General features: G+C 42.8%; 10 protein-coding genes across 10 annotated transcripts; 6 read left to right on the forward strand and 4 right to left on the reverse strand.

Annotated features, from left to right (window-relative positions):
* Positions 1-98: 98 nt before the first annotated feature.
* Positions 99-2,179, reverse strand: SAMD00019534_118500 (hypothetical protein; the record flags this gene model as incomplete). Its single annotated transcript, XM_012892998.1, has 2 exons — positions 99-1,493; positions 1,553-2,179. The coding sequence occupies 2 exons, from the start codon at positions 2,177-2,179 to the stop codon at positions 99-101; spliced, it is 2,022 nt and encodes a 673-aa protein (XP_012748452.1).
* Positions 2,180-3,145: 966 nt separating this feature from the next.
* SAMD00019534_118510 (hypothetical protein) lies at positions 3,146-5,025 on the reverse strand (the record flags this gene model as incomplete). Its single annotated transcript, XM_012892999.1, has 4 exons — positions 3,146-3,361; positions 3,499-4,187; positions 4,260-4,862; positions 4,959-5,025. The coding sequence occupies 4 exons, from the start codon at positions 5,023-5,025 to the stop codon at positions 3,146-3,148; spliced, it is 1,575 nt and encodes a 524-aa protein (XP_012748453.1).
* Positions 5,026-7,350: 2,325 nt separating this feature from the next.
* On the forward strand, positions 7,351-8,931 carry SAMD00019534_118520 (hypothetical protein; the record flags this gene model as incomplete). Its single annotated transcript, XM_012893000.1, has 4 exons — positions 7,351-7,794; positions 7,860-8,171; positions 8,233-8,500; positions 8,564-8,931. Coding segments are annotated over 4 exons (1,392 nt in total), but the record flags the coding sequence as incomplete, so codon positions are not given.
* Positions 8,932-9,718: 787 nt separating this feature from the next.
* Positions 9,719-12,054, forward strand: SAMD00019534_118530 (hypothetical protein; the record flags this gene model as incomplete). The annotated part of the gene is made up of 2 exons (XM_012893001.1): positions 9,719-9,999; positions 10,089-12,054. The coding sequence occupies 2 exons, from the start codon at positions 9,719-9,721 to the stop codon at positions 12,052-12,054; spliced, it is 2,247 nt and encodes a 748-aa protein (XP_012748455.1).
* Positions 12,055-13,255: 1,201 nt separating this feature from the next.
* Positions 13,256-14,904, forward strand: SAMD00019534_118540 (hypothetical protein; the record flags this gene model as incomplete). The annotated part of the gene is made up of 3 exons (XM_012893002.1): positions 13,256-13,734; positions 13,797-14,182; positions 14,252-14,904. 3 exons carry the CDS (start codon positions 13,256-13,258, stop codon positions 14,902-14,904), a joined length of 1,518 nt encoding a protein of 505 aa, XP_012748456.1.
* Positions 14,905-15,146: 242 nt separating this feature from the next.
* SAMD00019534_118550 (hypothetical protein) lies at positions 15,147-15,872 on the forward strand (the record flags this gene model as incomplete). Its single annotated transcript, XM_012893003.1, has 2 exons — positions 15,147-15,461; positions 15,540-15,872. Coding segments are annotated over 2 exons (648 nt in total), but the record flags the coding sequence as incomplete, so codon positions are not given.
* Positions 15,873-15,948: 76 nt separating this feature from the next.
* SAMD00019534_118560 (hypothetical protein) lies at positions 15,949-17,124 on the reverse strand (the record flags this gene model as incomplete). Its single annotated transcript, XM_012893004.1, has 1 exon — positions 15,949-17,124. A coding segment is annotated over one exon (1,176 nt), but the record flags the coding sequence as incomplete, so codon positions are not given.
* Positions 17,125-17,643: 519 nt separating this feature from the next.
* SAMD00019534_118570 (hypothetical protein) lies at positions 17,644-18,312 on the forward strand (the record flags this gene model as incomplete). Its single annotated transcript, XM_012893005.1, has 1 exon — positions 17,644-18,312. A coding segment is annotated over one exon (669 nt), but the record flags the coding sequence as incomplete, so codon positions are not given.
* A 248-nt stretch (positions 18,313-18,560) lies between these two features.
* SAMD00019534_118580 (hypothetical protein) lies at positions 18,561-20,178 on the forward strand (the record flags this gene model as incomplete). The annotated part of the gene is made up of 3 exons (XM_012893006.1): positions 18,561-18,703; positions 18,784-18,978; positions 19,035-20,178. 3 exons carry the CDS (start codon positions 18,561-18,563, stop codon positions 20,176-20,178), a joined length of 1,482 nt encoding a protein of 493 aa, XP_012748460.1.
* A 459-nt stretch (positions 20,179-20,637) lies between these two features.
* On the reverse strand, positions 20,638-25,285 carry SAMD00019534_118590 (hypothetical protein; the record flags this gene model as incomplete). The annotated part of the gene is made up of 2 exons (XM_012893007.1): positions 20,638-23,708; positions 23,779-25,285. 2 exons carry the CDS (start codon positions 25,283-25,285, stop codon positions 20,638-20,640), a joined length of 4,578 nt encoding a protein of 1,525 aa, XP_012748461.1.
* Between the last annotated feature and the right edge of the window lie 493 nt (positions 25,286-25,778).

Raw genomic sequence — 25,778 nt, forward strand, 5'->3', positions numbered from 1 at the left:
CGACAATGAAGGAATGAATGGAAACAGATAAACAGCATGCTTGTTTGTATATATAATACATATACACACTATATAGAGTGTGTTTATTACTATCTATCTTATCTACTATTCTGATAACTCATTATAGAGTAAAGACCATAGAGTAGTACTGCTTGCTTGTGTGAACATACTGCCAGTAGGGAGAGATGACACTTCTCTGCAGGTTGCAACTCAAAGCCTAACATTGAGTAGTCCTCTTTGGTTATGCTGTCAGGGAAGCATACAGCCTTCTTTACATAGTGTTTCAGGTCTCGGTTCAGTAGCATGTTGACCTCACGATAGTTGTAGTCGTCGTGACAGATGCCCTTGACGCGCTGTACATAATACCAGATGGCGCGTCTGAATGGCAGTGTGTCGATATCGGTGTTGTTGTTGAATTGATTGTAGGTGAGGGAGTAGACGAGGTTGAACTCCTCGTCGAGCAGCGAGGCCACCTCTGGGAAGATTCTGCTGACCAGTTCGTAGCCGTGCTCCTTCCAGCTGTAGTCCTGCACAGAGAACACTTGGTACTGGCGAGACTGGATGTCAAAGTCGGAATGAGTCATTGTGAAGTCTCCAGTGTACTTGGAGAATTGGGAAGATGTCTGTTGTGTTGGTATGCCATTGTTGGTTGTTGATCCACCACTCTGGCTGCTATTGCTACTTCCATCTGAAGTGTTGGATGCGTTGTTGATGTTGTCGAATAGTGGCGATGGTTCAAAGAGACCTGCATTAAGGAATTCTGTGTGTCGGTCTCCAGTCTCTTCGGCCTCTTGATCATCAACGGATGATCTGACTCTCATCTTGCCCAGTAGCTCCATTATCTTGATGGTGTTGGTCATGGATGATGGATCGTTCATCTCAAACTCTCCACTCTCATCCAATGAGAAGCATTGCTTCTCCTCGGTGATTAGGCCATACTCTGGAAGGATGCCACATGAGGACACAAAGCCAGACAGTGAGAGGAATGTGCTTATGACGATCATGGCATGTATCAGCTCGGCGATGGACCAGGAGTCGGTGCCCTTGACCAGGTAGCCAATGTCAAAGGATACCATGTGCCATGGCTGATGTGCCATGGTCTGAATCATCCCCATGAGGTTCCTCAGCTTGTTGGGGATGTGATCGATGCCTGCCAGCCACTTGGGATCGCCCTTGTTCTGGATGAACTCGTGCTCTTGGAGGGACACCAGATAGGTGCAGTTGTAGCGTGAGGCCGTGAGTATGGCAATATAGTTGCGCCAAAATAATGGCAGAGGGCCAGGATCACGCATGACCTTGTTATAACTTGAAAGGAACTTGTCAAGATATTGTGGATGCCATCCAAGTAGACGAACTACACGATTAACACGGCCAGACTGCATGAATACCTCTTGGAACAATTGTTTCGTTGTCTCATCACTCGTGTTGAGTGGTGTCAACTTGGACTCCTTTATGAATGATGTAGTTCTTTGCTTTGGAATATGATATTTATCCTAATGTGATGATGAATTGGTAAGTATATTGATCACTGGACATATATGATCCAACTTACTTGTATCAGATGAAGGAATGTTGTAAAGGTCTGAGTGATCTCCTCGAATGGAGACTCGGTGGCCAACACTATTATTGTGTTGAGATGAAGACGTAGCAGTCGTTCATTGTCTGGCTCCTTCAGGGCTGATGTGATGGACTCGAGAGCCGACAGTCTTATATCAATGTCTGGTGATTGTAGATGTTGGAATAATGTTGATATTGGATCTGTCTCTCCCTTTGGAGAGTGAACTGGACTGTAATGTGTGTTGGCGCCATCATATACAGCTGCACCATTAATATTATTACTATCTGAAGAGAGTGATAAAGAGTAGATTGATGTCGTTGGTGATTTGAAAGGAGAAGTGGAAGGAGATGGTGAAGTGGACAACGTTGAGTTGGTCATCATCATATTAGAATTGTGGTCGGGTTGTGATGGACAGAGGAATGCGGCCATTGATGAGGATGCCAACCGTCTGCTATTGGTCCGCAATGGAGTGGTATCCGATAGCTGTTGTTGGACATCCTCTAGGCATTTAGTCCTACCTGATATTAATGTTGTTGATGCTGTTGTAGATATTGTTGAAGGTTGGCGTTGTGGACTGCTGCTGACCACAATTGGAACAAACAAAGAAGTTGGTTCAGACATATTATTATTTTCTTTAGTTTGTTGTTGTATTTGTTTGTCTTAGCTGGATGGATGGATTGATTAATTGATTGGAATTGAAATGGAATGGAATGGAATTATAATGATGAGTTGTGTGTTTGTTAGTTAGTGAAGAGTTATTGGTAATCTCAGATATGTATATTTAGACATAGGGTTTCCAAACATGTCCCAACACTCCGATCATTAATTTCGTTTGAAGGGACATGTGTGTGTGGCGAATGGGTGGGAGTGTGGCTGTGCGATGATGTCCAACTTACTTTGGTTAGACTCTATAGTCACAAAGGAGGCAACAACAGAGTTTCAGAAGAAGTATGATAGCTATAGACCTGGCTGACAACTGACTGTCTGACTGAGGATTGAGAGAGAATGTGTTTGCAGACGACCTCCTTCAAAGAGAAAGAGAGAGATGATTATTTGAATGAGTAGTGTCTTCTTCAGACCTTCCAAACTTCGTATATGGTCGACTAAAAAGAGAACTGTGTTTGTGTGTTTGTGTGTGTCTTATGTTGTTGTTGTACCCCACCAAACGATCTTCATCAGAGATGGTAAATATATGTGTGTCAATAATAATAATGAAGGTATAATAATAATGTGTTGTTGTTGTTGTTGTTGTGGATTATTAGAAGTGCGTGAACAGAGAGAGAGAGAGAGAGATGTGGAAGCAGAGCAGGGTGAGGGAGTCAAGATGGATTCAAATTCAATTTGGAGTGCATTGAAATTGAACATAATGAAATCAGCCTAAAATTGCACCTGGGGTGATAGAACCACACTAATTTGGTTATAATAATATGTGTGTTTTGTTGTTGCGTATGATGTGTGTGTGCAGGTGTAGGTGTATAATTCTCATGAATAAAGACACGTATTGTAAATCTGTGTTTGTGTGTATTGGAAGAGTGTGTGTTGAAGGGAAGGAAGTGCGCTCGCGACCAGTTCTGGTCACCTCTACGACTAGAACTCACCAAGTGCTTGCAAGCACTTACGCGCTCGCCAGTCCAGCATTGATGGGAAGTCGTAAGCGTTCGATGTGTAACTCTTTGCTTTCTTGATGTATGCTCTGCATTCAGTCTTTTTCTCCTCTGCCAACATCAGCTCCGCCAAGCCAACGCTTGCATAAGGTATGATAAAGTGATCGTAAGATAACTGTTTCTCTCGCGATAGTGATGCCTGTATATCGATGATTATGAAGATGAAGATGATGAGGTTGTTGGGGTGGTTGTGCAATCAATCAATCAATCAATCGATCAATTAATCCATTAGTTAGTTAGTTATTGCCGATTATGGATAACATAACAATCACATACCATATAATGCTTCTTTGCTTCTTCCGACTTGCCCAATTGTTGATCGTTAAATCCAAACATGTACTCTGCAACGGAGATCTCCTCTGACGTCAGACCAGGCAGGGTAATGGCTGCCTGTAGTACTTGGTTGCTCTCTTCAAAGAGATGTGCTTCGTTGAGCAGCGCTGCCTTGAGGTACTCTCGTTCAAATGCATTCAGTTGCTTGTTCTTGATGTATCGCAGCGCTTTGCGTTGGGAGAACTCATCAAAGTCGTATCCTTTGCGCACACATGAGTCGATTGTTCGCATTGTCTCCATGGCCTTGTCGCGGTTGTCCTGCATCTCGTAGCAGCATGCCAGTTGATAGGCAATGAATGCCTTGAAGCCCTTGCTTGTCGTGCCCTGGAGGAAGAGTGATAGATGCTGCTCGGCAGCAGCCCAGTTGAGATTGAGGAATTCGTTGTAGCCCAGCTCCGACTCTATGAACAGCTGCAGCTGCTTAAGCTCTGTTGAGTTCTTGAGTGCATTGTTGTAATATATTGATGATTGTGCAGTGTTGCCCTTCTTTCTCTGGATCGCACCAGACATATAGTTGATCATTGCGCCATCCGGGTATCTCTCCAAGAGTTCATCGATCGTTGCCTTTGGTGTCTCAAAGTCCTCAAAGAAGAAACAATATAACAATGCGTAACAACACTTGGCCATTATAGCTGATGTGGAAGGTATATGTTAGGTGACTGATTGAATTGATTGATTGATTGAATGGTTGAATGACAACTTACATCTAATACCATATGTGATATCCGCTGCTATCTTTATCTCTTTGACACCTTCCATACGGTTGGCTTTGAAGCCGATACCTTCGACCAACCATACGTATTGGGGCGGCACGGCAGAGACGAGGAAGTGGAATATACCCACACCATAGTATGAGGCGCTGGCAATGTGTTGGTAGGCGGGGAAGGTGGATGGGAGTGCCTGGACGACCTCGAATGCCTGTGAGAACTGCTTCCATGACTTTCTGAATGATAGACCTGCTTTGATATTGTTCTGTGCCTTGAACTCCAGGATGCCCTTCATGACCAATGACTCGGCGTACACCAGTTTGGCGATCAGGTACTGTGCCTTGGTGACCTGTGAGTCGGCGGTGGCACCATTTGAGCCACTGCCATTCTTCTTCTCATCCTTCTCCTGCTTGATATAGAGTGGCTTTTGTGAAAGTTGTTGTTCACGTGCCAGCTTCTTGGCGTTGCCTATACGCTTTGAGGCCTCGTCCGAGTCCTCCTTGGTCTCGGTCAGACCACATTTGATAAAGGAAATATCTGCATACAACAATGCAAACAGTGGCAATCTGTCATTGTACTTTAAAAGTATCTTTTCACACTCTGTTGAATGATTGATTGATTGATTGATTGATTTGGATTAGTATTGGTGTATCAACACAGACAGACAGACAGAATGTGAGGGACAAGCCAATCTACCTTGTAATTTGAATGACCAAAACAGTTGGATGGCCTCATTCAATTGATCTGTTTCTTCAACATTCATTGTCTATATATATATAAATATAACTTTTACACTTATTTCTATTACTATCTATTAATACAAAGTGATTCGGTTGTATGGTACTGGCACCAACATGAATCAGAGATGAGACGTTGAAACAACCCATTTTTTGATAGACAGACAGATATTTTTCAAAGTTTGACGAAACTTCTCCATCCTATTTGTGGGGCATCAAAGAAGTTGTGAAAGGGTGTTTAATGATGATTTGGTTGCATCATTATTGTTATTCCAAACTAAAGTTGTACAAGTATTTGCAAATAATATGTTGTTCGTGAAGTGAGATAGGAAGGCTTCGTTGGGGTTGACCTCTTCTTCTTACGAAACTACATGTTCATCTTCTGATGAACTGAACAACAACAACAACAACAACAACAATAGCAATCTCATATAATGATATGAACAATGAATAATTGTATGTTCTTAAGCTTGGATGCAGTAGTAGTTGTTGAAGAGATATCTGAATGTCCATTGATAACCCAATCAAACTGTGATTATTGTACAGGTAACTCACTAACCTACTAACAAACTAGTTTAATAACTAACGAACTGACCAAAGTAGAAAGTTTTTGGATCAAGACCCACGACGACTGACTGTCCACTATCCAATGGTTCTTTTCATTATGCTTCAACAGGCGTGTGACTACCAGCAAAGGAAATTCATTGGTTGACCAATCAAAATCGATTATTGACTTGTTTTTGAAATAACTCAGTGACCAATGCACATTGGTACCATGATTATAATGTTATTGTTGTTGTTGTTAATGATGGTGTTGATGATGTTGATGATGATGATATTGACAATAATGTCAAGGTGACATCTGTCATACACCCATTCTGATTACCATTGTACTATTCAAGAGATAATAATAATATATATATTTATATAATTCAGATCATACCATATGGTCTTGCTTAACAACAACATTCAACCAAACACTAAGGTAATACCCATTAGTTCAAAACTTTGTGACATTGCCCCATTAGGGCAATCTGTTTGATGTTGGTGTTTATTGTTGTTTCCATTCACAATCATACACACAATTCAATCCATGCTCTGACCAAATTGACCTCTCTCTTGGATTGTGATGATGGATCACACTAGCTAGTCATACTCTATACCAATAACACACACACACACACACAACTTAATCGACAATGCTCATTCACACACAGAGATATAGTACATAACAGATACAATATATTGCGATGTGATGCGTTCAAGTAGTATGCATGTGACATTCAATCATGTATCCAACCAAACAGGTATATATTTATTTAATCACACACCTTTCCATCTTCTCATTTACACACACACACATAAATGAACCCACACACATCATCCATCACACACATAATTAACACTACCTGTGTGTATGTGTATGTGTTGTTGTTGTTGTTAATGAATGGATAGTGATGAGTTGGTGTGGTTGTGCTCATTTGCCACACATTTGATAAGAGATAGAGATAGAGAGAGAGAGAGAGAGAAGAAGATAGAGATAGCACTATCTATAAATATATATAAATATAAATATTAGTTTGTCACGGCGTCAACAAATTCCAGTTGCAACAAACTACAGTATCCATCTTACAAATTCATCTTATCGTGCATCGACAAAATCATCACAACTCTTTGGACTACCACCTGGCCAATAGATAGTGACAGACAGACAGACAGAGACAGACATATAGATTGACAGGCTGGCTGCGTATACAGGTAGACATCAAACAATCAATCCAACATCACACACATCACCATCAACCAACTGAAATTGCCTAGTTGGATTATTTAATCTCGTAACAAGTGTATCCATCCCCGACAAACGTAAGTTGGTATACACTCACAACACACAGACATTGATTGGGTATGGATCGATCACTCGTCTCTCTCTCATTTGTTCTCTGTCGTCAATCAAACCACGCACACTCCTTCCTGCCTACTGCTTCACCACCATATTAGGCAATGTTGCCACACTGTCTGATCGATTGATTGATTGATTGATACCACAATCCATACATCAAACCATCAATCAGTCCATCTTTCTATCTATCTATCCACACATCCACCCGACCATCGGAACACAGAGTGGAGCACTGGTGCACACACTCATATTCATTCCTTTAAATAATAATAATAATATTTATAAATATTAATAATATAACCATCAACCATCAACCATCAACAATTCAATCCATTCATAATCATTATCTAACAAACAACAACACCAACAATAATATTTACATTGCCAATAGATCAATTCAATCAGCAATAGTGCTCCACCAATATTATCATTAAGGTTGGACATTATATATAACAAAGTGTATAGATACTTCAAGAAGAGAGGATCACGCAGCAAGACAATGACCGAAACGATGAAGGCGCATAATATCAATGACCACTTGGGTCTGGAAAAGAAGGATTCTCACCAGCTGGCCAAGGATTCATCATCTTCCACCACTTCGTCATCGTCCTCTTCGTCTTCATCAACATCGGGTGCCAACAACTCCACATCGTCGTCGTCACATAGTTCCAAGACCTACCCCTACGAAATCCTCAGAATCGTAGGCCAGGGCACCTTTGGCAAGGTGTACGAGGCCAAGAACAGTGACGGCAAGCGTGTTGCCATCAAAAAGGTGGAGAAGTCCAGCCATTTCATCAGTAGAGAGTATGACATCCTAAAGGTTATCAATCATCCCAACTGTCTAAAGATATTGGATATTTTTATTACCAATGAGGATAACAAGAAGATGCAAGTATGTATTCAACAACAACAACATTGATAGCTTCAAAGCCAATGACTAACATTATATTAATTTAGAACTTAGTGTTTGACTTCATACCATATACACTGGCCAGTCTGCTAAAGAAGAAGACATTGTCTTTGAACTTTATCCGTGTACAGTTCTACCAACTGTGTCAGGCCATCAAACATATACACTCCAAGAATATATGTCACCGAGACATTACGCCAAACAACATCCTGCTGAACGCCAAGGGAGAGTTGGTACTGGCAGACTTTGGCAGTGCCAAGATACTAGAGTTCAATCACACCAGCATGTCATATATATGCTCACGATACTATCGCGCACCTGAACTCTTGGTTGGTTGTCAGAACTACTCTACAAAGATTGTATGTATATTCATCAATATTATCAGTCCAATTGATTACTTACCACGATCTCATCACTTAGGATATATGGTCGATTGGATGTATCCTTGCCGAGATGTTGAATGGTAAACCATTGTTCCCAGGAACAAATTCGGCAGATCAACTCGCCAGGATTATCGAAGTACTTGGAACACCAACATCAGATGATATGGAGGCCATGAGACCAAGCAAGAGTCACTCAATGCAGGTGCCATCTGTTCGAGCAAAGATGTTCGATGCGTTCAACTCTGTGGACTGCAGAGAGGTAGTTGATCTACTATCAAAGATACTGGTGTTTGATCCAACAAAGAGTATGTACAACTATTACTACAAGGGACATCTACCGATGACTAACAAAATGTACCATATTATAGGAGCATCAATTGAGGACATTCTACTTCATCCATTCCTGCAGAAGGTGAACCTCCAGACACTTGAGCACTTTGAAGAGATGAAGTGCTTCAATACCAAGTCGATGTCAACATCACAGAATAATATGTCGTCCTCGGGATCATCATCGATCACTACGGCATCGACATCCACCACGAGCAAAGATCACACCTCTCTATCGAGAATGAACTCCAGCGTAATCACCAGCAGCACCAATCTTATTAGTCTCAACACCAGCACCAGCTCAACAAACGTACACAAGGTGGCCACAGGTGGCTCCAACCACATGGCCAGCTTGGGCAACAGCAACAACGGCGTCATCAACACACATCCACTTACGATCAACACAACAACATAAGGTCTTTTGGTAGGAGCGCCTACTTTAATGACCTAATTATCATTATTACGATCATTTATCTCAAGACAAGATGGATGGTCTGTAGAGGAAGAGGAGTAGAGAAGGGTACGCCACATCATATCACATATTGTGTGGTTATGATGATGACACCATTGATACTCCATCAACATGTAAATAAACAATGCAACAAAGTCCCAAAGAGTAATAACAATGATTGTTGATTAGGGGTTATTCGAATGGTCATTCATTCTTGTGAAACCAATCTGGGCCATCCAGATTTATGATGGGGATGTCCCGAAAAAAAAAACAAAACAATTCAAAAACAAAACAATCGCTTATGAGAGGGGTCAACAGCAACATTCAATCAACACACACACCATTATTAATAGATATATAACTTTGCATACATATAAATACAATCACACACATATATATTTGTACCATTTATATAACCTGCGCAATATTGTCGCGAACCATCAGACCACTTAGCACACACACACAACACACAACACACCTAAGTTACCCAAACACAAAACACACAACACACACAAACACAAACAAACAAACAGACACATAAACAACTTGTATCACTATCACTACTATCACTACTACTACTAGTACTAGTACTATACCTCCAGCTACCTTGGTTGGTTGCACTTTTCCTGTGTCAGTCAATCATCATCAGTACACGCATTCCTCAAACACAATATATACAACACTGTTAATTAGTTAGATATATAGAGTTTAGTTAGTTGTTTACCAACTGTCGACAATAGAAAATATGAATAGACCAAGCAGACCATCAAATGGCAAGAAGATGTCTTCGAGCTCAGTGACCATCACTATATCAGACTTCCACACTTATGAGATGCAGAATCGTTCAGTTGAGTGTCATCGATGGATTGAACAGGTGATCAATGAACAGGTGGACAACGACCTGTTTACTGCTCTCAAGGATGGTGTGGTCCTGTGTAAGCTGGCCAATGTCATGTTCCCAAACATCATACCTCGCTACAACAGACAGACATCTATTACATTCAAACTCATTGAGAATATCAATTCGTAGGTGGTCACCTCTATCTTTCATGTGACCCTGAAGTGTCCTCTCCAGCCAATGCTAACAACTCTACTGTTTACCACTTAAAATATAGATTCATTGCAGTTGTAAAGAGACTTGGTATCAATGACAATCAGATATTCACTGCTACAGACTTGATAGAGAATAAGAACATGCAAAAGGTTGTTGGAACGTTGAGGACGATGGCAACTTTGGTCACTCAGAAGGGTTTCCCAATAAAGTGGCCAACGAATGACGAGATGGAGGGTGTGAATGGCGCCGATGAACAATCTTCAAGATCAGCCAACAAAACAGAGTCATCACAACACACTATCAATTGGGACTCATCATTCATATTATCTGCATCATCGGGTTCAAAGACAGCTCCAGCTGGTGCACTCTCACCCAATGCCAAGCCATCTCTTTACTCCCCATCACGTCCATTTCGCTCGAGCTCAGTCAGTACTAGCTCACCATCATTCACAACCCCTCAGAAACAAGTCACGACTTCAGCAGTAGTAGCATCACCCACTCCATTGGCTTCATCAGTTACACAAGCACCACCATCAGCTGCAGCAGTACCAAAGGTGGAAGCTGTACAGCAGCAGCCTACAAAGGTAGTGGCACCCGTGGCAGTGGTAGTTGATCAAAAGATACAACAATACGACAAGATGCAAAAGGAATCACGTGAGGAGGTCACATCACTTCACTTTGCAGTCAAAGAGGGCGACTTGGAGGCTGTCAAGAAGATCATAGACAAACAGAGCTACCTTACCAAATCAATCACTGTGTATGGTCGCACACCATTACACTTTGCCGCCACACACAGCAGAAGCGAAATGGTCGAGTTCATCGTACGTGGTGGCAGTCCCATCAATGCTCAGGACAAGGATGGAAACACTGCTTTGCACTTGGCACTGCTCCAGAATGATTATCCAACAATTGAAGCTTTGATCAAGAATGGTGCTGATGTGAACGCTGTCAACAAGGATCACTCGACACCAATCATGATGGTGTCACTCAATGGCGATGAAAAGATCGTGGACCTACTGCTGTCATCAGGTGCCGACGTGCGCAGTGCCAACAAGAAGGGAAATACTGCACTGCACTATGCCACGCTCAGAGGCCACAAGAAGGTGGTGGACAAACTTCTCGACGCTGGCAGTGATGTGAATGCCGTCAATGTGGATGGAGCCACGTCGTTGCATGTGGCTGCAGAGGAGAACTTTGCCGGAATTGCAGAGTCACTGGCCAACAAAGGTGCCACAGTGGACTCTCAGCGATTCGATGGATGGACACCTCTTTATACATCGGCCTACAAAGGAAACATCGAGACTGCCAAGTCTCTCCTGGAGCGTGGTGCCAACGTTGACTCTGCCAACCTGGATGGTTGGACACCATTACATGCTGCCTCAGCCGAAGGCCACGAAGACATTGCAAAGATGCTTATTGGACATGGAGCCAAGATCAACCAACAAGATGCACAGGGTACCACACCAATCTATCACGCATGTTCATCAGGATCACTAGAGATGACCAAGTTCCTTTTGGCCCATGGTGCTGACCCCAACCTCTCAAAGACGGGCGGATGGAAGCCTATCCACATCGCCTGCTATAATGACAACGACCAAGTCACCAGGTTACTTGTGGAGCACGGCGCTGACCTCAACGCCAGCAACGATGAAATCAAGGGCTACTCACCAATTCATATTCTGATATCGACTGAGGAGCCGAGACTCGAGGTGATTGAGCTGTTCCTCAAGAAGAGGATCGATTTGAACAAGAAGAACATCAATGGCAGTACACCACTTCATCTGGCCGTATTTTGGAATCACTTCAAGGTACTGGAACTGCTACTAAAGTACAGTGCATCGTTGGATGAAAAGAACAACAAGGGACGTACTCCACTTAGTCTGGCCTGTCACTATGGTAATGAAGAAGTCGCAAAGTATCTAGCCAGCAAGATGTCAATTGATCCACGCAAACTAAAGATAAAGAACAACAAACAAAAGATATTGGATATGGAGACACCAAGTGCTCCTCCCGTGCCCTTGAACTGAGACACAGTACCTACAAACAACAACAACCCCAATGTATAGACAGCAGCACAGAACAGTACAGCACCAGCACAGCACACCTACCAACCTTTGGATGTGAATCATACACCAATAAAACAATAACAAACTCTCTCTCTCTCTCTCTGTACTATTATAAGCCCAATGATATTTCATTCATTCAATCATCAAAGTTGCTCGATGGATGGCTGATCACATTCCAGGATACATCAATTTGAAGTGTTATTCTGACTTTCATTGGGCACTTGGTCTTGGGATGTGAAAAGCTGAAAGTACAAACTTTGACAAGTCCTAAGGTAGGTTGGCAGAGTGTCTAGCTATTTAAAAGGATAGTCATCATCAATCATTATCAAACAATATAATCTAATATTTATGTATATATAATATCATGGTATGTAATAAGTAATAGATAGTACTCTACCCTTTATATTAATATATATTAATACATTTATAGACCAAGTACGTAGTTTACTGGCACCATCACGGTTCCCTGCATCATGACACTCATCACCATGAGCATGATGCCTTTAGACAATACGAGCACAAGAAGCATGAGGGATACTCCTGCGCAATCATGCATCACGGCAACATCAAGCATATTCATCACGGCAGTCATGCAGGTCAATTTGAGAACGAACTCTACTACCACTACCAGAACCATCCATGGGGTTGGTAATCAATACTATATATTATTGAATTCTATCTATTATTATTATTATCATTATAATTAAGAATGATATCTATTACAACAAGACGTCTTTTTTTATAAATCATCCCTGGTTTTTCCCTTTTTTGTACATACCTGGTTTGTGCCGGTGGGTTTCGAACCACACCTGGGGTTTTAGGCTAAAAGGGGACGTCGGCTACGAATGTAAGATGCAAGTTCACCTGATCCATCTAAACTACTACTCTCACTCATACAACAGGGCATAAGTTTAAGGTAAAGGTGTTCACCCTACTCTACCAGCTACCACCTTCATTTGTTGTTGTTGAACTGTGGGCAGTCATAATGGCTGCGGCACTGAAGATGCTGTTGAGTGCTCTCTCTAAAGGTTGAGGAGGGATGTAGGGCTGGAGAACGGAAAGAGTGAGAAGAGGGCCTCTCTAGAGAAGACTGGTCAGCATTATTAAGTTTATAACTATACTTATATAAATAACAAACTATTAAATAACCAATTATAACAAAATGGCAACATTATCAAGAAACCTTAGGTTGTCATTGGACACACCAACACAGGACTTTGTGAGAACAAAGATTGTATGCACTATTGGACCCAACACGATGAATGTTGAGATGTTGGTCAAGCTGCTAAACACTGGAATGTCAGTGTGCAGACTAAACTTCTCGCATGGAACTCATGAGTATCATGCCAGTGTTATAAAGAATGTGAGAGAGGCCATGAAGTTGACTGGCAAGAAGTGTGCCATCATGCTCGACACCAAAGGTCCAGAGATTAGATCGGGCAAGCTTGAGGGTGGAAAGCCACTCGACCTGGAGGTGGATCAAGAGTTGATCGTTGACACCAACACATCAGTGCCAGGTAACTCCAAGAGAATCTATCTTGACTACCAAGACCTGATCACATCTGTCAGTGTTGGTGGTAAGATACTCTTGTCAGATGGTGTCATATCTCTTACAATCACAGAGATCAACAAGGAGAATAAGTATGTATACTCAGAGCTTATCATCCATGAAAATAGACTCTAACTTAATAATCAACTTGTAGGTCATTGAAATGCAAGGTGGACAACAAGTCGAAATTAGGAGAGACCAAGAATTGCCATTTGCCAGGTGCCATTGTCACACTTCCAGCCGTCTCCGAGAAGGATGTCAGTGATATCAAGTTTGGTATTGAACAGAATATCAATCTCATTTCGGCATCATTCATTCGTAAGGCCCAAGATGTAATTGACATTAGAGAGCTGTTGGGTGACAGAGCAAAGGACATATTCATCATCTCAAAGATTGAGAGTGAGGAGGGAATCGTAAACTTTAACGAGATCCTAGAGGTATCCGATGGCATTATGGTGGCCAGAGGTGATCTAGGTGTTGTAGTGCCAACCGAGAAGATATTCGTCGCTCAAAAGATGATGGTCAGCAAGTGTAACGCAGGTATGTAGTTGAATCCAAAGATGACCATCAGCGGCAAGCATATAACTAATCGATCAATGAACACCTTAGCACATAAACCTGTTATAACAGCAACACAGATGTTGGACTCGATGATCAAAGCACCAAGACCAACTAGAGCCGAGGCCACTGATGTTGCCAACTCTGTGTTGGATGGTACTGACTGTGTTATGTTGTCTGGTGAGACTGCCAATGGTGACTATCCAATAGAGTCAGTTGACACAATGACCAGGATTTGTCGAGAGGCAGAGCTGGTAGAGTCGAGCACTGACTTCCAGACAGTGTTCACTGCGCTCAAGGTGTGCAACGATAAGACAATATCAATTGCCGAGTCTGTTGCATCGTATGCTGTTGCCACATCGATTGATTTGAAGGCCAGTATCATTATAACAATGACAGAGACAGGATTCACAACCAGACTGGTCAGCAAGTACAAGCCACCCATTCCAATCTATGCAGTGACATCAAGTGAGTCGACTGTTGCCCACCTCTATGCCACGAGAGGTGCCATTCCATTCTTGGTGCAGCCACACATTGGCACCAAAGAGAATGTCGAGAGCTGTATTGCCGAGGCATTCAGTCGTGGATTCGTCAAACCTGGTAGCAGAGTAGTGATTGTCTCTGGTGCTCTTGAGGGTGTACAAGGCAAGACCAACTCACTTCGTGTTGTTACCATTGGTGACTCCAAGGAGGTCATCTTCTAATAAACACCTGAGATGTATACAAATGAACTCAAATGGTGATCGTCTGGAACATCTACCAAACCAAACACAAACTTGTTGAACCCCACTGCAGTAGTATTTTATTGAGAAAACAGATAGAAAATGATTTCTTTAGATTTCTCTGATTATTTGTTTCTTATACCCGAGCGGAAAGGAGATGATAAGATAAGGTCATATACAATCCAAGTCAACTCCAGGTCATTACCAATACGCTCAACCAAACAAATAACATCAACACCAACAACACAACAACATTAATAACAATATTATATTATAAAATGTCAACAAACGAAGTAGTTAGGATATCAAAGACATTGTCATATTTGCTTAGACATGGTGCAGTCAAGGAGCATTTAAATATCAATAAGGAGGGCTTTATAAAGGTGGATGATGTACTTGCTCATAAACAACTCAGAGGTGTTACAATAGACCAGCTACAACATGTTGTAAAGACAAATGATAAGAATCGATTCCATTTGGAAACTCTGCCAGATGGTCTATTATACATACGTGCCAATCAAGGTCATACAATCAAGCAGGTATGTTAGTATACTACCAACAACTATAGTAGATGATCACAACACTCATGTTAACAAAAATCAAACAAACAAACAAAGGTGGATGATGTTGAATTCAAGACTATAACATCAATTGATGATGTACCATCAGTGATTCATGGCACTTATAGGAAGCATCTGATATCAATCAAATCAAAGGGACTTAATCGTATGGATAGGAATCATATTCACTTTGCAACAGGTGATCATGGTGATGTTGTGTCTGGTATGCGTTCAAACTGTGAACTGGTGATTATAATCGATCTGCAACTGGCATTGGACGATGGTATACCATTCTACCTGTCAAAGAATGGTGTCGTCCTGTGTCCAGGAATCAAAACAGTGAATGGTGAAGGATACCTTCCACCAAAGTACTTCAAGTCAATCACTGATCGCTATGGAAACTATGTCAATTGATGTAGATAGATAATCAAACATACAACAATACAAATGTATTATATTATTATTATATCTTTCGAATGATTAGTACGGCCACCAACTCCTTTGATATGTTTGAGGTTGAATAACCTTGTTCAGTTTGGCACATTGTTTGTATCTCTGGAATGCTGATGATCGTGCTCTCCATATAGGCAGGGTCCACTGTATGATAGATTAGACATCTTATTCTTGTGGACTGAAGGAATGCTTCGATCAGCTCTGGTGCAATTCGTCTGGTGTTACAACCTTGCAGCTCTACTGTATGGAGTTGGTCAAGTTTGAACTGATCGACACATTGTAGATATTTTGGATGTGTTGCATCGCCAACAACGTTCATGCCTGACAGTCGAAGATGCCTCAGTGTTGTGGAAACCTGTGAGATGAGACTAAAGTTGGATTCAATGTTGGACATGTTGATTGATAGATTGGTGATTGGTATGATGCCATTGAGCTTGACAGGTGAGTTGATCTTGATTGACAACTCTCTGAGATGTGTCTTTCTTGACAAGATTGGACCAATCTCTTCACCTTTGAATGATTCCGAATAGAATGGTATTGATATATTCTCAAGTAGTCCTTGTTCATTGGACAGATAGTCCTCCACGGCATTGATGTGAATGGCAGAGTTGTATGAGAAGAAGATGAACTCTACCAGTGGCAACTTTAAAAGAGCATCAAACATCTTGGTGTATGGTGTCACGATTGTACGTTTAGGTTCTACATCAATCACTTGTATACTGGCCAGCTTGGGTGTGAATGCAAAGAAGTTGACGATGGCATCCTGGTTGATGTAATCATTACCAATACCTCTGGTCTCCACGATTAGTGACTCTAGTGATTGAAATGGTACAGAATAATCTGGATTGGATAGCAATACCTCCACCAAAGTCTTTAAGCAATGTTGGAAGATACGCAATCGACGTATTGTCTTTAGTACACAGAGTGGCCTGTTCACAATCCTGTCCAGCATTGAGCGAAGCTTTTCTTCATTCTCATAAGTGATGTCCAATTGTACAGAGTGGAACTTGTGTGAGATGAGATCGAAACAATGTCTAGACACCAATGCCATCCGTAGTGCATCACCAAATGCTTTACGATAAAGGAGTCGTGGACTAATCCTAATGTTCCAACATGTTCTTAATATATCATCAATGATGTATTGTGGAAGTAGAGGTTGTTCCATCGATGTGGTTGTAATTGTTGTCATTGTAATCATAAATATAACTCTTGTTATCTCTACTTGATAAGTGATCAAATGATCGAGAGAACTTAAATAAAAGGCAAGATGGTCCACCTTGCTTTAGATACGTTGTGGTCCAAACACAGCAGCACCCACCTCTGGTAGTGGGGGTGTGGTAGAGAATCAGATAAACAGTCAGTCCGAGTCATCTTGACACAGGTCATTGACCCCACCACACAAACAAATACAACAAACAGATAACACTGTGCACAGGTGTGAGTGATTTGGAGATAATGATGTGTTTGTTCACAATACAATCATTGTATTGATTGACTACATTATTATTGAATTCGATTATCGACAATTGGGATAAATTGTTAGTGTCTAAAGTAATTAAATCAACAAGAGATCATAAGTGTGACACATAGTAACAATATATAACAACCAATACCCTATGATGCTATGAATAGAATACCAGCAGTGGATCAAGCAGAGCAGCAGCAACATAATCATCATCACCATCATAATCATCAACATCCTAAAATAATGACAAAAGAAGTGGACCAACTAATAGAAAACAACCATGCATGGAGTAAACGCATGACGTTGGAGGATCCAAACTATTTCCAACAGCTGGCAGAGTCACAGAAACCAAACTTCCTATGGATTGGTTGTTCAGACTCTCGTGTGCCTGCAGAGAAACTCACTTGTCTCGGTCCAGGTGAGCTGTTTGTACATAGAAATGTGGCCAACCTAGTGATTCACACCGATCTCAACTGTCTGTCTGTTATACAATACGCTGTGGAGGTGCTCAAGGTGGAGCACATCATCATATGTGGACACTATGCATGTGGAGGTGTTGCAGCAGCATTTGACAATCCAGACCTTGGACTGATCAACAATTGGTTGCTACACATCCGTGACATCTGTGCCAAACACAAAAAGATACTGGCCGATCTACCAAGAAAGCGAATGCTTGATGTACTGGTCGAACTGAACGTCGTCGAACAGGTCAACAATCTTGGTCATTCAACCATAATGCAGAGCGCATGGAGGCGTGGACAAAAGGTTGGCATTCACGGCTGGGTCTACGGCATACACGATGGATATCTACGCGACCTTGAAATCACGGCTCACTCTCCAGAGAGTCTAGAGAAGAACTATGTAGAATCTATATCCAAGCTACAACAGGTGAAGACACTACACGGTAGTGGGTAGTAGAGAAGGAAGGTAGTCAGGTTCTCCACAGACCCCAACAACAACCCACCCGTTTTTCCCAAACAAAAGCAAAAGAAACTTCAAAAAATCGACTTTGATCCCAAGTGACGCAACAATCGGGAGAGAGTGAACCCGACACAGGACCAATGACACTTGTTGTCATGCATGAATGAATGACACAATCCAATACAATTGTATAATTTCAAACACATAATAATACTACATACATAGTAATAACAATAACAATGAGATTAACACATTTGTTTGTTACCTTGTTGGCTTTGTCTGCCTTGTCAATGGCTTTGGCCTCTGACGTCAAGGTCAGTCCATTCTTTAAGAAGCACAATGGCTTTGCACCAATCCCCGAGCATGTCTTTGCTGACAACTCGTATGTATCTACTTCTAAAGTGTCAAGAACAGTTTCAATTATATTATAGAGTCTAACAATTCGATAACTTTACACTATAGAGGTGATGCTGGAGAGGCTCTCTACCTTTCCGAGTACTTGGATAACCCAGCTTTGGGAAGAAGAAAGTCATGTGTTGACATTGGTGCCCCATTTGGAGCTTGCTCCATGCTCGACAACCCAGAGGACAAGTTGAACGATGTCACTCCATTCTCCTACTCTGGTTTCTTCACTGTCAATGAGACCTACGACCAGAAGTAAGTTTGAACTACAATTGACTCGAACTTAACAGTTACTAATAATGATACGATAGCCTCTTCTACTGGTTCTTTGAGGCTCAAAACGGTAACAAGGACGCACCAGTCTTGCTCTGGCTCCAGGGTGGACCAGGTGGTTCCTCATTGTTTGGTCTGTTTGTTGAGAATGGCCCATACTCAATCCTTGACAACTTGACCATGGTGCCAAAGAACGTCACCTGGAACAGCGAGTACCATATGCTCTACGTGGACAACCCCGTCGGCACTGGATTCTCCTACACCACCGACATGCGTGGCTACAACACCAACCAGGATGAGATTGCCGCCAACCTCTACAGCCTGCTCACCCAGTTCTATGGAATTTTCCCACAGTATGCCGACAATGACTTCTACGTCACTGGTGAGTCCTACGCTGGCAAGTACGTCCCATCGCTCGCCTACTACATTCTTCAACAGAACAAGGTCCAGCAGACCCAGGTCAACCTGGTCGGTATTGCCGTTGGTGATGGTCTCTGTGATCCAATCACTCAGGTGACCCAGTACGCCAACCTTGCCTTCTACACTGGTCTTGCCGACATTGATCAGCAAAACACCATGACCATCTACCAGGACAAGATCATCCAGGCAATCCTTGCCCAGCAATGGCTCGAGGCCAACGACCTCTTCACCGATCTGGTCAACGGTCCACCCGACTACTTCCAGAACATCACTGGTGAGGCTGACTACTATGACATCCGTCGCACCATTGAGCCCACCTATGGTGGCAACTTTGAGGCCTACGTCAACCAGACCAACATCCGTGCCCTCCTCCACGTTGGAAACCACTACTTCCAGGACAACAACAACGTCTACTTGGCACTCCAGCAGGATATCCCCAAGTCTATCAAGAACTTGCTGCCAGAGCTGATCGAGAACATCAAGGTCATGTTCTACAACGGACAGTTCGACTTTATTGTCGGTGTCTCCTTGACCGAGACATTCATCCGCACCATTCCATGGATGGGTATCGATCCATTCGTGTCCTCCAGCAGATCCATCTGGTACATCCCATCTGATACAGTCAACGTTGCAGGTTATGTTCGTCAGTACGAGAATCTGACCCAAGTAGTAGTAAGAGGTGCCGGACACATCTTGCCCTATGACCAACCACTTAGAGCAATTGATATGATTACCAGATTTGTTGAAAACCAGCCATTCTAATAAATTTATTATATTACTGATTACACAGGATCGTGTCTTGTCCGTTTTGGATGTCAAAGTCGGAATGACTCAACTAGTTTCCCGGGGAGTTTGCCACGTTGTTGAGCGTGATGCTGTTCCAAGTGCCCTGCGCACTGATCATCATGGTAATGAAGATGTTGTTGATAACGATTTTCATTGTAGGAGGGCTGAGATTGGGTGGTACATAGAGGAATGCATGTCCATCGAGGAAGATATCGACGGCTCCTATTAGCCCATACTCTGATGCATTGGCAACGATTAAGCGTAATGGACAGACGAGATCATTCAGTGATTGAATAAATGACATCTCACTCTCCTTTCATAGTTAGATCAGTGATCATCAAAACAATAACTAAATAAGGTGCCAGAGATAATCTCAGGTAGTGACCATTGTGAATGATAATTTGAATGATTGTTTATTATGAACGAGATACAAGCCTATGCATCTTGGTCACAGTTCACAATCTTTAGATGATGAATCTTGCCTGTGTAGTCAGATGTAACGGCAGTGAGAACACCTTGAGTCTCATCACGGAAGATTAGAATGTTGGATGTGGAGATAGAGGCCAATGGGAATATGGTTGCGATGGTGCCTTGTTGTACGTCCCAAAGGATGGCCTGCTTGTCAAATGATGCAGACATAAGGTATTTGCCATTGGGAGTGAATGACATTGTTCTCACTGCAAACAGATGATTCTTTAGTATGCGCAGTGGGTAGAAGGTACGCTTGATATCAAACAGATGAATGGGTCCATCCTGGGTGCCAAGTGCAAGTACAGTCGATGACCACGCCATCGAGGTGATAGCTGACATTGGATTCAACTCCTGGTGTATGACAAAGCTGTACTGGTTGCCATTACGCTTGAGTACAGTGAACGTTCCCTTGCCATCGGATGCAGCCAAGAACTCATTGTTTGGGCTGAATGACACTTCGTTCACAACGAATCCATGACGTGCTGAGTAGATGTCGGTCTTTGACTCGAGGTCGTACACAACGACCACACCCTCCTTCAGGGCCATTGCAACATGTTTGCCATCATCACTGAGAGCAAAGGCATGTGCACCCTTGTCTACCTTGGAGATGATCTTGCCATTCAGGTCCGCTACCAATATTGATCCTGTACCCTCGCCTGCAGTGAGGCCAACGATACGTGATGTGTTCCTGTCCAATCTGAACGTCTTGAGCGAGAGAGCATTGATTGACTCCTTGTAGGAGAGTAAATCCTTTCTGGTGAACTGATCCCACACCTTGATCGTCTTGTCGTCGGAGCATGAGTACAGACAGTCGGTGTTATGATCGTATTGCAGCGCTGTAACAGACTTCTTGTGACCTTGGTGCATTTGTGTTGTGGCATAGCCAAGCTTTGGATCCCATATCTTGATGAACTTGTCTGTGGCACCAGTGACTACCTGGATACGTGCACTGGTTGGATGGAAGGCACAAGAAATGATACGACCAGAGTGACCAGTCATTACAGACACCTGGGTCCATTCATTGGTCTCAAAGAGTCGCACGGTCTTATCATCGGAACAAGATACGAGGTACTTTCCATCAGAGGAGAATCGTGATGAGATGACTGCCTCTGTGTGTCCATCAAGCTTGACCTTTTGCCATGAGCGAGTGTTGAACACATATGTGCTAGAGTCCACAGATGATAGGGCCAACATAGAGTCATCCTTTGAGAACTGCAGGCAGAGAACACTAAAGTCTGAGATCTTGAATCGCTGCAGCTCATTACCAGTTGCTGCGTCCCAAATGATGAGTATACCGCCCCAACAACCTGTGGCCACCCACTTGTTGTTGTGTGAGTAGGCACAAGCAGAGAGCTTCTGTGGAGAGTGTGCTGTGAGCTTGTGGACTGGCTTCTTTGTGGCAACGTCCCAGACAATTGCAGTGCCATCCCATGATGCTGTGACCAGACGGTTGCCATCACCACTGACACTCACACCCCACACAGCATTGGTGTGTCCATCCTTGAACTCAGAGATCACACGGCCATACTCATCCCAGAGTATGATCCTCTTGTCTCTTGATACGGTGACCAATGTGTTGCTCCTCCAAGAGAGTGATGTGATCTTGTCCGTGTGCAACTTGGGGAACACTCGCACCATTGCACCAGTCTCACCACTCCAGATACGGATGGTCTTGTCGTCAGAGCAAGAGGCAAGTAGAGAACCATCATGCTTGTAGAGTGCAGCTCTGACAAAGTCTTCGTGACCAGCCAGGGTTGAGATGACAAAGTCAGAGATCTGAGACTTGTTCACCCAACGGAAGTGGAGTGCCTTGTTGATGAGCATCTTGGTGGCGGCAGCGTGACAGGTCGAGTCATCGGGAAGGTTCAATGCCAGTTGTGCCGAGGCGAATGGGAATCGCATGAGATGATGTGCCTGGTACTGGATGAATGCAAAGAACTCCTCGACAATGTTGGCACTGGAGAAGTTGTAGCCAGTCCAACGCTCACCAGAGAGAGCTGGTCCACGCACTTCATTGATCAAGCAGAGTAGACGTTCGATCATCTCGCGACCCAGTGAGATACGGAAGTTGGACTCGATGAACTTGAGATCCTGGTAGAGTGCTGCGAGAAGGTCCCACCTCTTGGCCTTGGACAAATGGTAGGGCAACTCGAGGAATGGCTTGGAGATGACACCACTCCAGAAACGATCAGACTCTGGGTCGGCCACAGTGAGGTAGTAGTCAGACATCAATTGGTGCACGGCAATCTCTGTCTTCTCATTGGAGAGATAACGATGTACAATGACATTGGCAATCTCACCGTGGAAGAATGTGAGCACATGTCTGTTGGCCTCTCGGAGCAGAGGTGCCAAGTTGATGAGAAGTGGGGCCCACACGACAAATGGTAGTTGCTGGTGCTGCTCCTGCTTGTTGGCGGCTGATGCATATCTTGACAGTGTTGACGATGATGAGGATCTTGCCAAAAGGTCCAACAACTCAGTCTCTGTTAGACCAAAACGAGACAATGCAATGAAGCAGAGTGTCCTCTTGATCAAGTCCTTACCAAAGTCCTCCTCAAGACGTGACACCATCTGATTGATCACCTGTCCAATGGTCTCTGGCATCTTGTTGATGAACGATGACAACTTATCAAAGCTACCAAACACACGAAGCTCCTCACAGACCAACGTGATGAACAGTGGAAGCTTGGAGTGTGTCTTTGAGATGAGACGATCGAGTTGCTTTGAGTCCAATCTCTTGCCAAATCTCTCCAGAGTCTTGGTAAAGATAAGCTGTCTCTCATTCATCTCTAGAGGTGTCAAATAGAATGTCTGAGGAATCTGTGGTCTGAGGTGGAGATAGTCCCAACATGTCTTGCCCTGATCACAACTGAGCAACACCACAACGTTCGATGGCAGATCCGATGACTCTGGCAACCACTCCAATTGATGTGCTTGATTGGATGGGTTCAACAAGTCCAAGTCCTCAATCACAATCAATATCTTCTTGTTCTTGCATTGTGAAAGAATAACAGGGAAGTCAATTCTAAGTTTCTCTATATTGATTGTTTGGATTGATGGTTAGTAACATGATTGTGTTTGATTGATTGATGGGTGATAACTTACCAAAGCTCTCAGAAACTTCTATCTTCAACTTGAATGTCTTGATCAACTTTGAAGAGAACCTTGCAAGGATGTTGGCAACCTCTGTGGAGTTACCTGAACAACCAACAAAGTGATAGAGTACTACCCATGATGGATCACTCTCCATGGTCTTGGTGAAGTAGGCAAGTGATGAGGTCTTTCCAGCACCAGTCTCACCATAGACCACACCAATCGAGTCGATTGAAGTCTTCTCGCTGACGTGCTTCATTAGCTTCTGCTGGAATGCCTCTCTGCCATAGTAATGAGCAGACTTGTTGTCCAACACTGACTTGTGTGCGGTGAACTCTCTCTCGATAGAGTCTGGTGCACCCACTGGCGTTGGGAACTCAAGCTCGATGATATCCCACAGTTGCTCAATGACAAACTCGCCAAAGTGATGAAGGTCTCTAACGAATGGATTGCCAGATCGGTCAACGCCACCATATGTTGCAGGGTAGCCCTCGAGCACAGTGCAGTTTGGATGGTCCACCAGTGTTTGCTTGAACTTATCTAGTCGCTGCTTGGCCTCCTCACTCTCAACGGTGAAGGACTCGGCCACAACTGGTGGCACTGACTTGAGTGATTCATTGTCTCGAACCAGTGCCACACAATGCTTGTTGCCCTGACTGGCACCATGGAGTGCGTAGAGCATCTCAATGGCAGTGATGCTGTGACCAAGTGGAAGCTCCGACAGCCATCTTGCAGTCTGATCAGTGTCGGCACCATCAGACACACCTGAGTTGACCAGCTTGTACTCTGAAGGCACCCAGCCAGCACGTGAGCCAACCATACCCAGGGTGATGTGGCACTTCTCAATTTGCTTGAGACACAACTCAATCTGGCCCTTGACAGTGGTGTCCTCCTTGGTGAGACCCCAACGGAGATCAACGGGCACGATGGTCAAGTTCTTGGCCTTGGCCTTCATGTTGAGTGCAGGAAAGACGACCTTGATCAAATGGTCTCTCTCACCAATCATATCCTTGAATGTTGATGAGACGAATACATGGACGATGTTATTGTCGACCTTTGTAGCCAAGTTCAACTTTTGTCTTGGCTTGACATGTCTCAAAACAGTGGCATCCAGTGGCTTTATGTTGGCTGATGTTGATGTTGTGTTTAAATCATTTGGATGGAATACCTTTCCATCCTTTATAATGATCTTCTTGAATGGTGATGTATATAATCTTGTTGTTGTTGATGATTGTGACGATGATGATGATGACGATGATGATGATGATTGATATGACGTTGATGTAGTAGTGTTATCTGATTGATGTTGTTGATGTACTGTAGCTTGTTGTTGCTTTGCCAACTTCTCAGCCTTCTTCTTATCCTTCTCTAGATCAAAGATGATCTTCTTATTCTCGCTGATGATGTATAGTAACTCATCCTTTGATTGGAAAGGTGTGTATGCCAACTTGTACTGCTTCATCCACTTTTGGATTTCAAACTTGGTTGAAGCGTCATCTGGAAATATCACCTTTACCATTGTTATTATTATTATATGTTTGTTATGAAATATGTTAAGTTACTAGAATGGTAGCAATAGACATTGCTACTAATTAATCCTCCCATTCCACAGGACCACAACACCATCTTCAGTTGTTTGTTCATGAATGAATGAATGGATATTAAAGTTTAGTTCTTCCTTCTGATTTCATTCAGACAAAATTTCTGATGGTTTTCTTTGTCAAAGTCACTGTCTGGGGGTAGCAAACATTGTGTTTGGTGAGATCGATCTTTATTTAGGAAGTTCAGACTATATAGAATAGTTTTTTTAATTATTGACCGGAACTAGATTAGCTCTTTAAATATTTAAATCTTGGTATTATTAATACAATATAATACAATATATATATATGTATGACTAATAATTTAGATGATTTTAATCAAATATATTGAATTTCGACAATAATAAAATTAGGAGGGAAGGAATCCTATTGATTCAAACTTTGTATGATATGAACCCTTATTCATTCACT

The sequence above is a fragment of the Acytostelium subglobosum genome (assembly GCF_000787575.1).
Source record: "Acytostelium subglobosum LB1 DNA, scaffold: scaffold35, whole genome shotgun sequence".
In the NCBI taxonomy this organism is placed as follows: domain Eukaryota; phylum Evosea; class Eumycetozoa; order Acytosteliales; family Acytosteliaceae; genus Acytostelium; species Acytostelium subglobosum.